This window comes from Lathamus discolor, chromosome 5 (genome assembly GCF_037157495.1).
Source record: "Lathamus discolor isolate bLatDis1 chromosome 5, bLatDis1.hap1, whole genome shotgun sequence".
In the NCBI taxonomy this organism is placed as follows: Eukaryota; Metazoa; Chordata; class Aves; order Psittaciformes; family Psittacidae; genus Lathamus; species Lathamus discolor.
In genome coordinates, this window is record NC_088888.1 from 50,054,004 (window position 1) to 50,070,083 (window position 16,080).

Here is a 16,080-nt window from a genome sequence, read left to right on the forward strand (position 1 = left end):
CTGAAGAGTTAATCAACACTATCTTCCTATTTCCCTCACTTGCCTCCACCCTGCAAAAAGCGTCACGTACATTCCCACTTCCGTACTCTGCCTCTTCTCGCTGTATATTTTGTTTCTGTAATAGAATCATAAAATCATGGAATAGTTAGGGTTGGAAAGGACCTTAAGATCATCTAGTTCCAGCCCCCCTGCCATGGGCAGGGACACCTCACACTAAACCATCCCACTCAAGGCTCTGTCCAACCTGGCCTTGAACACTGCCAGGGATGGAGCATTCACAGCTTCCCTGGGGAACCCATTCCAGTGCCTCACCACCCTCACAGGAAAGAACTTCCTCCTTATATCCAATCTAAACTTCTCCTGTTTAAGTTTTAACCTGTTACCCCTTGTCCTATCACTACAGTCCCTAGTGAAGAGTCCCTCCCCAGCATCCTTATAGGCCCCCTTCAGATGCTAGAGGGCTGCTATGAGGTCTCCACGCAGCCTTCTCTTCTCCAGGCTGAACAGCCCCAACTTTCTCAGCCTGTCTTCATACGGGAGGTGCTCCAGCCTCCCTTTATGCTTATCCTTTATGTTTATTCTGAAATGTGCCCGTGGAAGGAGTTAAAGGGGAAACAAAGACTTTTGTCAGGCCATAAAAGGCATGAACTCACTGAGGCACTAAGGCCTGAGTGTGTATTGCTAAAGCAGGCAAACATAGGAAATGCTTAGAACCATCTGAAAAATATTAATTATGCTTTCTAAAGTGCATCTAATACAGTGACATCTGTCTAGGTTTTAAAGCTGGACTAATCGGGTTTTTTCCAATTTTCATTGCTAGTGATATTCTAATTCAAATTAAGTTAATTTAAATTATTTTTTTTTTCCCTCTCCCAAGCTTTAATTGTGTAAGTGTCTCCTTATCCTTGCTTGCAAGTGTTTTCAAACTCTTTTGTGGAAAGGTTCTTAGAATTCATACAATCTGTCTTTAGACTCTTCCCAGATTGCTGAGTTCTGGACTCAAACACTCTTACAGTAGAGCTGCTGGATACAAAGATGAGTAGTGAGCTGAGAAAATCATAGCATCTGATTTCGTGGCTTGGCTTTTAATTATAAATAGATGCTGAACCAAGGATATGGCTGAGATTTGAGGTATAATAATTTTTCAATTTTCTCTATAAAAGATTGTCGAAAGGGCATTCAGAGCCTCAGGATTATCTCTTTCTGTCTCTTTTCTGCCAGGGCATCATCAAAAATCTGTTAAAATGATGGGAATATCTTCTCTGTTAGAATTCATTCAGGTCATAGATTGTCCTATTCAATTCTGCATAATGGCTGTGTTAGTAATTTGTAAAGAGTCTACAAAGTTTTGACCAGTATCTTGTACTGTACCTTTAGAAAGCTGGGCTCTGCAAGTCACCTTTAACAACACAGTTTCCTCCCTACTGCATCCAAACATCGCAACATGTTTGATGGTTTCTTCTTCTAAGTCTGCAGACCATTATTCATTTTGTTATTCCCACTTTTATTAGTGTGATTAATGAAGCTTCCTGCAAGGGAAATTAAATTTAAAAAATTAAAGGCTGCTGTTCTTTGGAAGTAGTGGTTTCCAAAGCATCTCCAATCCTTATTAAAAACAGCTTTGTTAAAATGGAATCTTCTTGTTGCTTTTTTTCTCAACTTGAATGGGGAACTTGTATTGTGGCTTTGGTATTTTCTGTGTAGCCTTCAGGGCTTTTTCTATGCAAAATGGCATTAAAGTGGTGTTTTAAAATGTTCTGGTGATTTCTGGGAATTTGGTGATGTCTAAGTTGCATTATTATAGTGGTTGAGCTATTGTTTAGTGATTTGATTAATTAATTAATCTCATTTTCTTGCTTATTTTAGCAGCTGAAGGTTCCAAGATACAAGACAAGAAAGGCACTTCAGGACAATGCAACACTGGAACTAAACCAGGTACACCATTCCATATGCTTCGTTTTATAATGCTGCCTGCCTCAATGGTGTGTGAAAATCAGCTGTTGTCTTAGGAACTTTTACGATGCTTGATGCTGTTATACCTGTCTTGCTGTTTCAGTCAAAACTGGTATCATTGACTGTATTCAGTTAGGCTGGTATTTCTGATTTTTTGCAAAGGAGCAAAACTGGAAAAAAACCCAAACTTTTACCACAGTTTAGGAATGAGGGTTGGGAAGAGAGATAAGGCAAGAGAAGCCACTATACCTGCATCTGTGCTTGCATGAGGATTATCCGTTATAGGCAAAGATTTTCATCTTTTATATAAATGTGCTTCTGTTCAGACATTTCTTCATTTACCATAAAGCATGCCATATTCTGTAATATACTCTGTGCAGTAGGCAGATGTTTGTCATTGCTTCACCATACCTGATTAGTACACTGTGTGGATTTAATTCACTATTCACTTACACAATTGGAAGTCTACATATTAAAATGTTTAATGTAGTCCTTAATGCATAATGTAGCATTAAATTAGAGAGATTAGATATCTAAATTCTGCCTGTATTGCAATTCAGTTATGCAAGTTTAAAATATGCAGTTAATAATGGTCTTGTTTACGTGCCTGAAATAGCATATGTACTCGTGTTGCTGAGTATGAGGCACGCTGCAAGCACTCCCTTCTCAACTCCTTGACAGCTTGGCAGCTCAGTGGCTGTTTTGTATTGACAGACTCTTCTCTGTCCCTAAACTGGGTACTTCAGCCCATGTCCCCAGAGGGAAGCAATCCCAGTGCTGTCTATGTTCAGATCTCATCTCATCTCTGTCAGGCAGTGCTGGGTCCAGCACAAAGCACCACATTCACAGCTGTCAGAAAGACAATGGGGCAAAAAAAAGAGAATGAAGGTAACATTACCTGCTTCCACGGGAAGCCAGAAGTGATGGACAGTGTTCAGCATCCACTTTATCCTGCAGTTTTCAGTTCTCAGGAAAGTGTCCTGTGCTCCCTTCTTCTGTGCTGGTGTATAGAAAGGAATACAAAATTCCTTGGGCTGGAGAGAGGAAGGGCACAGGCATGTGTGCAGGGTTTAGCTCTGCACACAGCTGGTGAGAGTCTCGATTGAAGAGAGAGCTTCTCAGAGCTGGTGGTTTGTTGTTTGGTTGGTTGGGTTTTGTTGTTTGTTTTTCTTTAGACTGCACATGAATTTTGTGTCAAATGGTTTTGGTTAAAAACCAAACCAAAGAGTTTGCAGCAGGAGGGACAGCTGTCACTATAAACAGCGTCATTATTCTCTGGAAAGTGTCTACAGGCTGAACAAATATTACGAGTCCAAGGCAACTCTGCATATATGCATGGCCGTACAAAGGGAGCTGGACAAACGGAAGACAGTTTGCGATCCAGGCAATGCATCTTTTCAAATAATGATGGTTTACCTTTCTTTTTCCCCGCAGCACCGCTGTGAACTAATGTACAAACTAGCTGTTGTTTTCCACCTGATATCCCTTTCAGTTTCTTCAGCATCAGAAATTAGCACCCTAGGGGTTGAGGGCAGAAGGGCATTTGTGAAAAGAGATTGAGAGGATTATAGATGGAAATGAAGAATAGTAGTTGTCTGACTTTTGAAGTCACACTGAGTGCAGATGGTAGGTGCCTGAGCCACAGAAACTGGCCATATGTAGTAAGTACATATGTTAGTTACTAGTTTAGCAAAATTACAACCTAATTTCTAGAAATGTCAACTGTGCTTAAGAGTTCATTGAGTACTAATTATATAGAAGATTTGTGAAATTCGCATATTCCTGTTTTTTTGGAGGTTTTGGCTGTGGTTTTTTTTAGTATAATAAGGGACAAAAAATGACTGATATTTCAGTGCTGAATTTCTGCACAATACTGTTCATGGCCTCTAAGCTCTTTTTCATGAACTAGTGATTTTTTAAAAATTATTTTGGACTCACAGTAAGTGTTGTAAGTTTATGGAAAAAATACAGGTTTAATTTCAAGAAGTAGGTACAAAATTAATTTCCCTTCTATAGAACTAATATAGTTTATTTAACCTCCAAACACAATAAGCATAAAATTAAACATTTGTGTGTTATGCTCAGCAAGCTGTTTCACTACAATGGCACGAGTTCACATGCATTACATGATAACCAGACTGAAACTTCTACAACAGTATGTGGGTCTTTCTGAAGTGTTCTCTGTAAGGCTTTGCATATGCCCAGTTGTCAATTATTTCTGTAAGAATTGAGGAATTCTTGCAGGATTTGTTGCAAATGGTGTGTTGTGTCTCATCGCTATAGCCCAATGACAAATGTGAGCAAGACGAGTACAAAGTACCTTCCTTGTGTGTTTGTCCTTGTATTCCTACAGAATAAGAAGAAATACCAGTCCCCCAGGTGTTTGACTGGTGGGTTGTTAATGAGCAGAGACATGAGAAATAAAATAGGGAGCAGGCCTATTGAACTCTCTTGGTTTGCCGCAGCTTGAAGTTCCTGAAGCTATGTATTGGAGGTGTCTGTAATCAGGGGAATTCAGAGTGCAGGTGTTGGACCTTGGGCTTGTAGCCAGACTTTGAAGGATTATTTTCAGGGCTTAGAAAAGACATTTTAATGAATGGTAAGATTTGCACCAGTGATGTGTGCAAGTAGTGTCCTAGTAGAGCAAAGGCAATGCTGGTCTGCTACAAAGGTGTTATCCCCATCCTTGTGCTAATATTGATTTAGCTCTTTGTGATCCCACGTGTATGCAAAATAGCTCGTTACTGAAGACTCTTACACTCTGCATAGCCTGCAAGTTACTGTGAATTCTTTAGGACTGTTCTAACATCTTGGGGTGCTGGGAGAGGGGCTGTGTGTGTGTGTGAACACTGTCAGGTGTGTGATATAGAAAAAAATAATTGGGTATCTTCAAACATGGCAGAATGCAGAATGGCAGAGGGCAGCTTTAAAAATTTATTTTATTCTTTCCGTTGCTTATAATTAGGAATTCTTAAGGGATACCTTTCCGGTTTGCCTGTCCATGTAACCCTCCTGCCTCTTTGAAGAATTGCTGCTTCTCCCCCGTAGGGAAATCTCTTCTCTCAAGAAAGAGGAAAAAAAACCTGGAAAGAGAATAGTGCATTTTAAAAGAAGCAGGATTTTATGTTATTCCCCAGTGTCTCATCATTCTCTGTCAACTCAGTGTTACAGAGGCAGTGTTACAAAGTCAATGTTACATTGACTTTGCTGACAGCCCTTGAATGGAATCCTTGTTTTCCAGGGGAATTCGTATTAGATGTGAGTTTTTCCAATAGCAGTAATTACTCATGCCACAGAAATTCATGCTTTGTGAATCTTATGGGCCAACCGTAAGAGAGAGAGAGAATATTATTACCCTTTTGACCTGTGTCTGCATGCTGAAGTGACTGCGCTCGAGTCAGCACACTTCTTAACATCAGCCAAATGTTAATCTACACCATACTTTGGACAAATCCACGCAATGATATGACTAGGCATAGTTTCATAAACAGCAGCACTGTGTGCTATTCAACCAACATTAAGGGTTTGATCTGTAATTGGATGATGGATTTGTCTTTGCTGATGACTAGTTCTCCTGCTGCATCTTTCTTTGGGACTATCATGTTCAAATGTTCTAACTATGCAATGGGGTTTCTCCTTGCCACTCTTACTTTGCATTGCTGTTAACACCATTAATTGGGGCTGTAGTCTCTGACCATTGTTGAGGTGATAGTTCTTCACTGATGAGAGTTCAAGACTAACTAAACTGAACCTAGTCATCCATGAATTCGTTCGTCCTAGAAATTCTGTCATCTTGATGCAGAAACTTATGTTAGATTATGAAATGCGCATTACTGAATTTTGTCTGATTTAAATAACTTCAAAATCTGCCTAGCACATCCTGACTTCAGGCATTTATTTTTTGTAAATATCTTTAACTTCATTTTTATGCCCCATTGTATTGTTTTGCTAGTAACTTTTTTCATAGGTATGTGGTCCAGACACACATAGGCTGACTTTACATTTTTTTACAAATTGCTTACTTGTGTATTAGCACTGAATTGTGACAAAGATCTGTTGTCTTGTTTTTATGTGCATTTCCATGGTGACAGTATTCTAGGTAGTTCTTTGTCTTAAAATACTTAAAAGCTGAGTTCTCCTCAATATGAAAATAAGTCTCGTCATTTCTTTATGCCCATAAATATTTTTGATTTTTCTCTGTGATTTTTTGTTTACTTGTGTTTTTATTCAAAGCAAACTTTTTAAGTACTAGTGAAAAAAGTTTTAAATGAGCAGCTTTCCAGGTTTAAGAGAACAGGCTAAGGCTAAGTAGGAAATTAGTTTTGGCAGCATGCTGAGATGAGTAAGTATCTTGGGTTTTGTTCCCTTGTTGTCTGGACCAGCTCCATGCTGAGGCTGGAAGCAGGATGCTAGCTGATCAGCATTTTGTTGTCTTCCAGAGAGCTCACTGAGCAAGCGGTGGTTTTCCACCCAAGGTTGGACTTTTACAGCCAAGCCTGGGCTCTGACACAGATTTTTTTGTTTCTGTTTTTTCATATTATCCTTAGTCTTATTGCTGTGATGCAAGTGGCCAGCTGCAAGTATTTTTAAGGAAATAGGTTAGCTAACTTTCAGTCTACAAAGGATAGCTGAGGAAACTGTCATCTTTCTTTATTGGAATTATACCGGTCCATGCATGTCTTAATGTTTTTGCCAGAGCTTTTAATTCATGTGAATGCAAACATCTGTGGAGATCAGTATCTTGCTCTTTTCAGAAGCTCAGCTGGAACTTCTACAGTTTTTTGATCCAACCTCTTTTGCTTAAGTACTGAGCTTCTTCAGGCTTGTGAAATAGGGCTTGGTGGGTTTTCGAGGCAATATGGTTGGGAAGAAGGTGCTGCATTATAATAGAAATTCCTGTGGAAGCCTTTTGGAGAGAGATTGTAGAATAATAGACAGTATTTTCAGATACAGTAGTTCCAGGATGCTCTCAAGCTGCCAAAGTGTTACAGGCTTGGAAACAAACCAAAACGTTTTTCCTGAGCTTTCGAATTCAATAGTCTTGAAAGGAATTCAGGGTTACCACTTAATTTTTTTGCAAGCATTTTACGTCTTGATAATTAGAATGCACTCACATTTTTTAATACCTTTTTTATAAGATGGATTTATGAAAATCATCTATTTTGAAAGCAGAATAACTAGAATTGTTTAATGGTCACTTCTTTAAAAACTTGTTCATGGTACTGTTTGATTTTATGCTATATGCCTAATATTTTCCCCCTCCCTCCATTTGTAGATCATCCAACAATACTAAAGGTTGATGACAGGCAGCGGCTTGCTAGAGAACGGAGAGAAGAACGAGAAAAACAGCTAGGTAAGGCCTACTGTGTTGGGGTTTTTATTGTTTGGGGGTTTTAATGGACTATCATTCGTATGCAATGTTTTTTCCGGTTTACTTTAAGAGCATTCAGCAAACTGATAGTGCTAGATATGCAATAATGTCATTCTAGACACACTATTGCATCTTTAAAGTAGATCTTTTTTAATTCATGCACATCTTGGGATTCCTCATTGCTATACCTGTCACATTCCAATTACCTTTGTGAATCTGAATGAAAAATCAGCTGATTTCTGAAATAATGCAAGGAAGTGTCATTGTTGTAGATGGAAGTTTGAAGTTTTAGAATATTTTGCCAATTAAAATTAGACTACTTAATATGTTGAATGCATCCTGTATTGCCATGGAATAGAATTGCAGAACATGTTGCAATGTATGGTTTGAATATTTCTATATAAGCTTGTTTTTTTACTAAAGGTAAAACCTTTAGTAGGTGTCAAATAGTTGTATTCAGTATCTTGTTACCTGTGCGTAAGCACCTATGTCGCTGTTCAAGTGAATAGTGAAGGTTACATAACAAGTGACTAGTGATGGGCACTATACTGAGTGTGGTGGTGGGAGAACTATAGAATTATATGAAGCAAAATTGTTGGCTTTCTGAACAGAATGTTTGGCTGCAGCAACAGTCTGTGGCAAAGTGTTTCTTTTTTTTTTTTTTTATTTTTTTTTATTTTAACACATTCACTCTGATTTGTTTTCATGCTGTGTTGTTCTTATGGCTTGAGAAACAGAGGTTCTTTATTTCCATTTTATAGCTTCTGTAAGTTTATAGAACTATTTCATGACTCCAATCAGAGTTATACTGCTTTTTCTAACCTGGAGAGCCATGATTTATTGCCATCTAGGTTTTAACAGCATTGATATCCAGCACCTTATAACATTGTACTAACCATGCATGAATCACTAAGGTTGTTTTGGAGGAGTAAAGGAAATAGGTGGTCTTCAGTTGCGCAAGGGGATAACATGCCCTTGATATTTGCCAATCCCTAAAAAGCTGCTCCTGGAGTTGAGGCTAATGGTATGTATAAGCTTAGTTTCTTCAAGTTCCACAGCAATTACTGGCTCCTTCTGATTAGCTTATCACAGGTGATGTTTCCATGTCTTGAAATTATTTTTTCAGGTTCAATCCTTGTGTAGTAACAATGCTTTACTCAAGTGCAGAGAGGGATGCTTTCCTTAAGTTTTTCTGAACTCTAATTATTCTAGCTATTGATAAATGTACATCTGTTACTGGAAGGACGTGACTTCTGTTGAGAAACCATGTCATTTTGTGTGGTGTTTTAAAAGCAACATCAAACTGTAGGTTTTTTTTAATTTGACATAGAATGCTTTGTTCTGAAATGGGAGAGTTCTGCATGTCCCCATGATGTATCAGCATATTGTGTGTTCTTGCATGAAGAATTATTTTGAACTAACAAGAAAATTGAAAGCCCCATTGTACTTTCATCTACGTATTTGTCTGCCAGCATTATGATTTAGGAGCTGTTTCCTGAGATTTTTTTTGTTCCAGTACAGCAAAGCAATGATTTTTGCAATGGCAAGCAAGCCTCATTTTTTTTTAGTGTAGAATATAGATAGTCAGTCACTCATGTCATGTGAACCTTAGCAAAAAAAATGCCTCAGCTGCCTGTCTTAAACATCAAGTTGTATAATGTTGTTACATAAATGTGCCTTACTGAAAATTATAGAGTTGGATTTTGTTAATACAGGGACATCAGCTGTGCAACAGTAAAGCAACTAAAGGAAGGGTTTTTTGTTGTGGGTTTTTTTTTTGTTTTTTTTTTTTTTTTTTTAATAGAACTGAGTTGGATTTAAACTTAATTCCTCTCCTTTTGATTCAGGGGTTATGTCAAATTTAGCCAAGGCTTCTTTTTAAGCAGGAGCTGAGAATTTCAGACATACCTCAAGTGAAATTATTCTCCCTTTCTCCCCCTAACAAAGACAGTGTTCAGTTCTGTGAGTGTAGAGTTGGCAGTAATCTTTAACAATTCTTTGTACTTCTAGCAACTTGAACCACATGAGGTCACGTTATCCATCTTTTAATGAAAATTAAGTTGTTCAACCCTTCTGTTGAGATCATGTGGACTACCAATTGAATAACAATTGTTTATTGGTCAATATTTCTGATGTTATGGGAGGGTAAATTTGAGATCTGTTTTCCCCCTGCCCCCCTTTTTGTTTACTCTTGAGCTTTATTTTTTTTAAAGTTCCACTGTGCTATGATAGATGTGCTTGCGCTGTGGTATAATGGCTCAGTATGTGCTCTGTACTCTTGAGGATTTGCTTACACCTGGCAGTGGTATTCTAGTAGTCTTATTCTACTTACGACACTTGGGTGTCTAGTTCTTTTTAATGAGAGTTTAGAGAGTAGGAAAGATGAGTGCTGTCATTTTGGTTGTCTGGGTACATATAGCATATGTGTAGTGGGACTGTCAATGTCTGTGTTTCTTGAGGATCATGTTATGCTACCTGATTGAAAAGAATTGAAAAGGCTTCTACAAAAAATGCCCCTTTCACTGTAGTATATTAATGTCTGGTTTTGGAACTTTCTGTACAAAATGTAGCAAGCACACAGGGACATGTATGCTATTGCAGCTAATCACCCCATCAAGAAAGGAGAACTTTTTAGTTCCTTCTCTATAGAAAAGGCATTATTTTTGAAATGCCCTCCCAGCATTTCTAAAAGATTAATTCTTTGGGGTTTTTTCCTGTGTAATTCATGTTTTCCATAACTAAGAAGTTTTATCAGTCTGGGGGGTTTACCTTTTATACTTCGGCTTGCCTTTTCACATGGGCAGAAATGAAGGAATTGCTTAGCAGCTATGCTTTAAGTTTCTTATTCCCTTGATCATTTGGTAATGTGTGTTTTACTTGTTGGAATGTGCATTCAAACCTTTAAAGGATTATTAGGTTAATCTTTACTTAATAATGCTTCCAATGTGTCACTTGCTCTTTAGTAGTCATGTTTTCATTTTGTACTGTTTGTGCTAGCACTCCTTCCCACAGTGTCTATGCATGAAGTTAGTATCTGTCCTTTAAAATACGAATATCAGATCTCTCTGTGTGACACCAACCCTCTTGGGTTTTGCAAGAGAGGAATCCCAGGAGAGGCAGCACTAGGTGAGGGTGGTAGCTGTTAAACAGGGCTGTTCTTGGAGGACAAAGTGAATGGAGCTGTCACAGTTTTCCTGGCTCAGCTTGGCACTATGGCTCCTTTGCATATGTCAGGCTGGGTGGTTATGTCTGGCACCGGAGACACATGTCAGAACTGAGTAGTTTGTGAAGGCAAACATAGTAAATGCCCTGGTCAAACTGGGAGAGTTTAATAAAAGCTACTGCTTGATCAGTAGGGGGGCTTCACACTTAATTCTGCTATACTGGCTTTATCAGTACTGTCAAATTAAACAGTGCTAAGAACATTCCCTGGTGCTGAAACTCAATTGTTCTTACTATTAAACTGTTCTGGTGGATCCTGGCAGGGAATTGGCTCCAGCTAACTTGCTGTCTCTTTGCTGATTCCCAGACAAGGTTTGGGAACTGGCAAGGGAAACGCACAGGTTTTTCCTCATGTGTTAATTGACTACTGTCATCATTTTGGAGGGTAGAAGTTTAGTAGTACAGGTGAAAGTTGTTCTATGCCATTTGATCTCATTTGGCCACATTCCATCTATTAGCATAGACCTGGTTCTCTGTAACTGCAAGGAAAAATCAAAATGTGTTTTTCAACAGGGAAAGTCACTGGGATTTTAAAAGGGGTTTTATTCTGGGAGTCTTGGGTAGCAGCCTAGCAAAGAGAAAGAGTTGGAGATTGGGGATTTCTTGGTTGTACTTCACAGTATCTCAGTCCCTGATTCTTGAGAAAACCATTTGAAGTCTTATGTCTGTGCAGGCTTTATGTACACTAATCCTGCTTGAAGAGTGACCTTTTTTATCACCATTACGATCCTGACAAGGACACATGCCTCATTTAGTTTCTGGCACTGGGGACAAAAGATGGTAATCCTGCCATCTGACTTACCTCTTTATTTAAGGAAATGTATTATCAATCTTAGTTTTTAGAATATGTCAGAGTTTCAGGTTGGCTAGCTCCATTAAATTCTTAATACAATGCATAAGCATTAAAATAATATTTCAAAGATCACATTATGATACATATTCCTCTCCCATTTGAAAGTGATCATTAATAAAATATCACATTAATAAAAATTACAATTTTTCCCTGTCATTGAATTCCTTCTGGCTTACTGGGGACAGAACTTTATCTATCATTTCCGCAGTCAGAAGCTGTGAATCAGTGACCCTAGTATATGAATTATTTTGGGATGTCCTCAGAGGACTTAAGTGTCAGAAGGGTTTATATGACAAGAAAACAATTTTTAAGGAAGATTATTTTAACAAATTCTGTGCTGAATGTCTGTCAGAGCATGGTTATTGGGGAAGGGTTGGCTTAGAGAATCTAGCATTAACTTCAGCTTTAATTACAGCTCTGAAGTTCACCTTCTAATTCATTCAGTCAGCCGTTGCTGTGGAACATCCCCACTTCTAGGTATGGTTAAAGCATCACTGATCCATCTTTCTGCTAATGCAGCAAGGAGACAATCATAGTCTCAGACAGTGCAGAGCTGGCAGTGAGGAAAGGTGAAACAACGGTCGGAGAAGAAAACTATTGCTGAGGTCAGTGCTGTAAAGTCAGAAAAGATAAAAGCTGCAAAGATTGACAGTGGCTATAGAATCTTTATTCAGGTAAGCTGTCCATCCAAGGTGGATGCAAAAGGCAGACTGAGAAAGCATGGTGGTAGACTCATCTGCCTTTATAGGCAATAAACCAGAAGAAGAAGAACTAAAGTGAAGAGAGAGCGGAAGGGATAGCAAAAGAGGAGGTGGGGGGGACATCACTTGCTTCACATGGATAAATAGAAAATAGAGGCTTTGACACTTAATGCATGCTCCCCCTTCCCTCATAGCCTAAAACTCCTGCAAAGAATGGTGCTCTGTGTGTGCGCATGATTAGAGAAAGGAACTACAAAATTATTTCCACAAAAGAAATGTGCGTGATTTGCAGGTCATATCTCCCACATTAAATGAGTTAATTCTAGTGTAAAATTGCTTGTTTTTAAGTCTTACGTGTCTCTTGATATTGGAATGTTTCTTTCTTGATAGACCTTGTTCTCTTTTGCTCTGTTTTTCACTTCAGCAGTGTCAGAAATAGTCTTAATTATGTTACTTTTTAATCTAATCCAGCATTACTAGCTTGCAAATAAGCAGAAGGTGTTAATCTTGGTTTTATGCTCTAATGTTGTGTCCTTACATCACTTGATTGTGTTCAAATTTATAAATCATACTAAGTAATGAAATAGAACAAGCATCAGGCTGTGACTTTTCTTTGTATTTTCTAGCTTTAGTGTAAATGTTCCTATGCCATTTAAGCTTTCAACATGCAAGTGCTATTGGAACCACAACCAAGCTTTCTTTGAATGATTCTTGCATTTTGTCAGACAATTTATTTTATTTCAAGTGAGAGAAGTATCACAAAGTTGTTAAGGCTCAGCCCCAAGATAAAGTATTTTATTGGACCATACCTGTACTGGCCCCCAACACTGGCTCAGCACCAGGTATTGGTGTTACCATAGCTTCTGGAGGAGCCATCATAAAACTGGGTATTTTCCCCTTGCACATCCTGCAAATTGCTTGCTCTTCCAAGCTGACTGGACTTTTTAGAAGAATCTTTGGTTTTCTGTAGGCTTATCTGCTGATTCCTTCTATCAGCAAAGCATTTGATGTATGTGTTGGTCTTAATACAGCTTGCTGTGCTTCTAGAAGCACACCTCTGTATTCAGAATAGGGCTTAATTTCCCGAATTTTTACTTTAGAATAGGCTTTTTTAACCCTTGAGTGAACTTTGGGTTTTTTACCCTAGGATACAATTTGTTAATTTGTCAAGTGTGGCAAGAAGAAAAGTTTCTGCAAAAGCATAAATAGGGACATGAGAATGAAATAAAAATGGTATTTAAGTATTTTCATTTTTTTTGAAGATACCATCATATATCCAAGGACACTAGCTTATGTCACTCTATATACCTGCCTTGTAGATGACAAAGATGAGCCCTTAAGTTCATGCAAGAATGTCAGTAGTGCATATAGAAACCAGTGAAAACAAAGCAGATATTCTCCATTGATGTTTTAGTAAAAGAAAATATAGGAAGTAATCCTTGAAAAAAAAATTGGAACCAGGAAAAATTATTTCCTTATCTGTGGAAAAAGGTAAATTAATGAAAATATATATTATACTTTTTCTCAGAAAACATATGTTTCATAAATCATGCTTTTATGTACTTATGAAATACTTGGTCCAAGCATAAAATTAGTAGTTTCCTCATGTTAGCAGATGGGTGGATATCTTGTATTGTTTTTGCCTGGAACTTATAGATGATAGATAGAGGTAACTTTTATATTTGTTTGAAGTCAGATCTATTTCTTTAGTTATAATTTATTCCAGTTAGCACTTCTATTTGCCTTGGTTAATCCATCACTGTGTTTCTGTTACTGAACTGTCTTCCCTTATCACAGATGTATGATTTTATAATCTCTCCTTTGAGGAGCAGAAAGCTCAATATTAGTGTTCTGTCCAGAGGTTTAGCACTTCCCAGAAGTGAGGGTGTATGTGAAAGTTAACTCTTTAACATACCGAAACATTTAAATGTTTTCAGCTTCTCTTCCTGAATTTACTTGTGATTTTTCAAATGTACTGTTTTCATTACTTTTTTTAAACACGTGAGGCTGAAGCCTATGGAAATCACCACAAATAACACCCCAAGAAAGTGTAACCATTTACATTAATGACAGAAAGATCAATCTCCGTGTCTTTTATAAGCAAATTAATATTCACATTAGTTAAAGCTACTGTGTTTTGATTCTTTGCTTTTCATCATTTCTTGTGTCTTTCAAGAGCGCTTTATTTTCAGTAGAGAACCAAAGCGCTTTTTCATGCTGGGTTGCCATTGTAAGCTGATTCCAGACACAAAAGATCCAGTTGATCTCAGGATCTGTGAAAGTCTTTTGGCTCACAGTAATGGCTCAATATAATCATTAGAGACCATAAACATGCTGCAGGTCAATGGACTTTCATTAAATATGTGCTACTAAACTCATTAGGTGCTCTTCACTTTTTCAAAGTGAATGTATGTTTGAAAACTTCTGCAGAATGCTATGATTGAATACCAGTTTTGAACTACATTGCTTGGGTTACTTAGCGTGTTCACAGTCTATTATGTATTAAAGAGAATAGAGTGGGTGCGCTGTTTCTTGGTGCTTGGTTTTCTTTAAAAGCTTTGTCTGTATATATCTGTGCAATGCTGTCTGCAAAAGTGAAACAAACCCTCTAAACATTTCTGTACGGGAGCCGAAACGTAACAGTAGACTCAAATAGGAAACAACTGTGAAGATGAAAACTAGCAGGAAAAGCTTCACAGGAAGTTAATTATACAGAAAGTACAGAAGGAAAGAGTAATACCATACCCTCCAGAAATGGCATTTAATAATTATTTAATGTTATTGCAGTCTAGCACTAATGAATTATTATTTGAGGAAAGAGAAAAAACTAATGTTGAATTGGGAAAAATGATTAACAGAATTGTGTTGTTCACAGTGTATTATTAGTTAAGTTCTGTTCAGATTTGGTGTTATAAAGTAAAATATTTTACCTGTTCAGACCCATAGCCTCAAGCTCTAGTGTCTGTTCCCTTCCTTTTGTGTCCTCATGAATAATAAGCATGATTTCCCAGCTGTTAGTTTGGCTAACAGTCCAGGTGCTGGAATTGACATTACAGACACTTCTATCATAAGAGCTCTGTATTGATCAGTAAAGGTGGTGATTAGTTTTATCTTTCTGTTTATTAGCTTTGTTTTTACGGTAAAAGATTATGGTGAATTATCATGGTTTGTGCAACAAAAGTGTGTTTACATACAACTGACTTACACATTTAGGTATTTTAAACTAACAAAAAGTCCTTTATTTTGGATAGAAACTATGTACTCAACTAATATAACTATTTCTGGTGTTAATTCATAGTAAGTAAATTCAGATGAAATGAATATGTGAGGAGGGTACATGATGTTTTAATACATGAGGAGAGATGGGATATTACCCATGTTGTCATAAGAAAAGTAGTTCAAAAGTCTTTTCATTTAGCTTCATTATTCAGGTAATATTAAAGACTTCATCATATATAGCATGTTCATTTTTTTTATTTCTGATTTTTTGTCACAGCTGCAAGAGAATCGGTCTGGTTAGAAAGAGAAGAGAGAGCCCGGCAACATTATGAAAAACACTTAGAGGAACGCAGAAAGAAGCTAGAAGAGCAAAGATTAAAGGAAGAGAGAAGGCGAGCTGCCGTAGAGGAAAAGCGAAGGCAGAGGTTAGAAGAAGATAAGGTAAGAATGAATGTTGTGAAAACTCTTCCACCATAAGATACAGTACTATTAAACTTTGAGAGTTGGTGGAAAGAATACAACATAAGCCATGGTCAGTATAAGAGAGCATGCAAGAGGATTTTAAACCTTACTTGCACAGATATTGCTTCTTGAAGTGCCCTTTGTGAATTGAAGGAAGCTAAGATGAGCATCTCTGAGTTACATTACATGGCATTGCATAAACTCATACAGATAAATGTATTTTTTTGTCAGTTCTGTATGGTTATCCGTTAATTCTTAGCCATTCAGTATAAAGGTAGTTAAATATTAGCTACCCTAAC

The 16,080-nt window shown here is 37.6% G+C and overlaps 1 protein-coding gene across 8 annotated transcripts in view; it reads left to right on the forward strand.

Moving 5' to 3' along the window:
- The window catches only part of MAP7 (microtubule associated protein 7), a 112,790-nt gene that overhangs the window by 64,118 nt on the left and 32,592 nt on the right, over positions 1 to 16,080 (forward strand). For 6 of the 8 annotated variants that reach the window (XM_065680790.1, XM_065680785.1, XM_065680786.1 and 3 more), the window contains exons 2-4: positions 1,867 to 1,935; positions 7,229 to 7,306; positions 15,597 to 15,760. In XM_065680790.1, the coding sequence (XP_065536862.1) occupies positions 1,867 to 1,935; positions 7,229 to 7,306; positions 15,597 to 15,760 (311 nt within the window). The remainder of the gene's footprint in view (positions 1 to 1,866; positions 1,936 to 7,228; positions 7,307 to 15,596; positions 15,761 to 16,080) is intronic. The other 2 variants (XM_065680791.1, XM_065680789.1) reach the window with 1 other exon arrangement.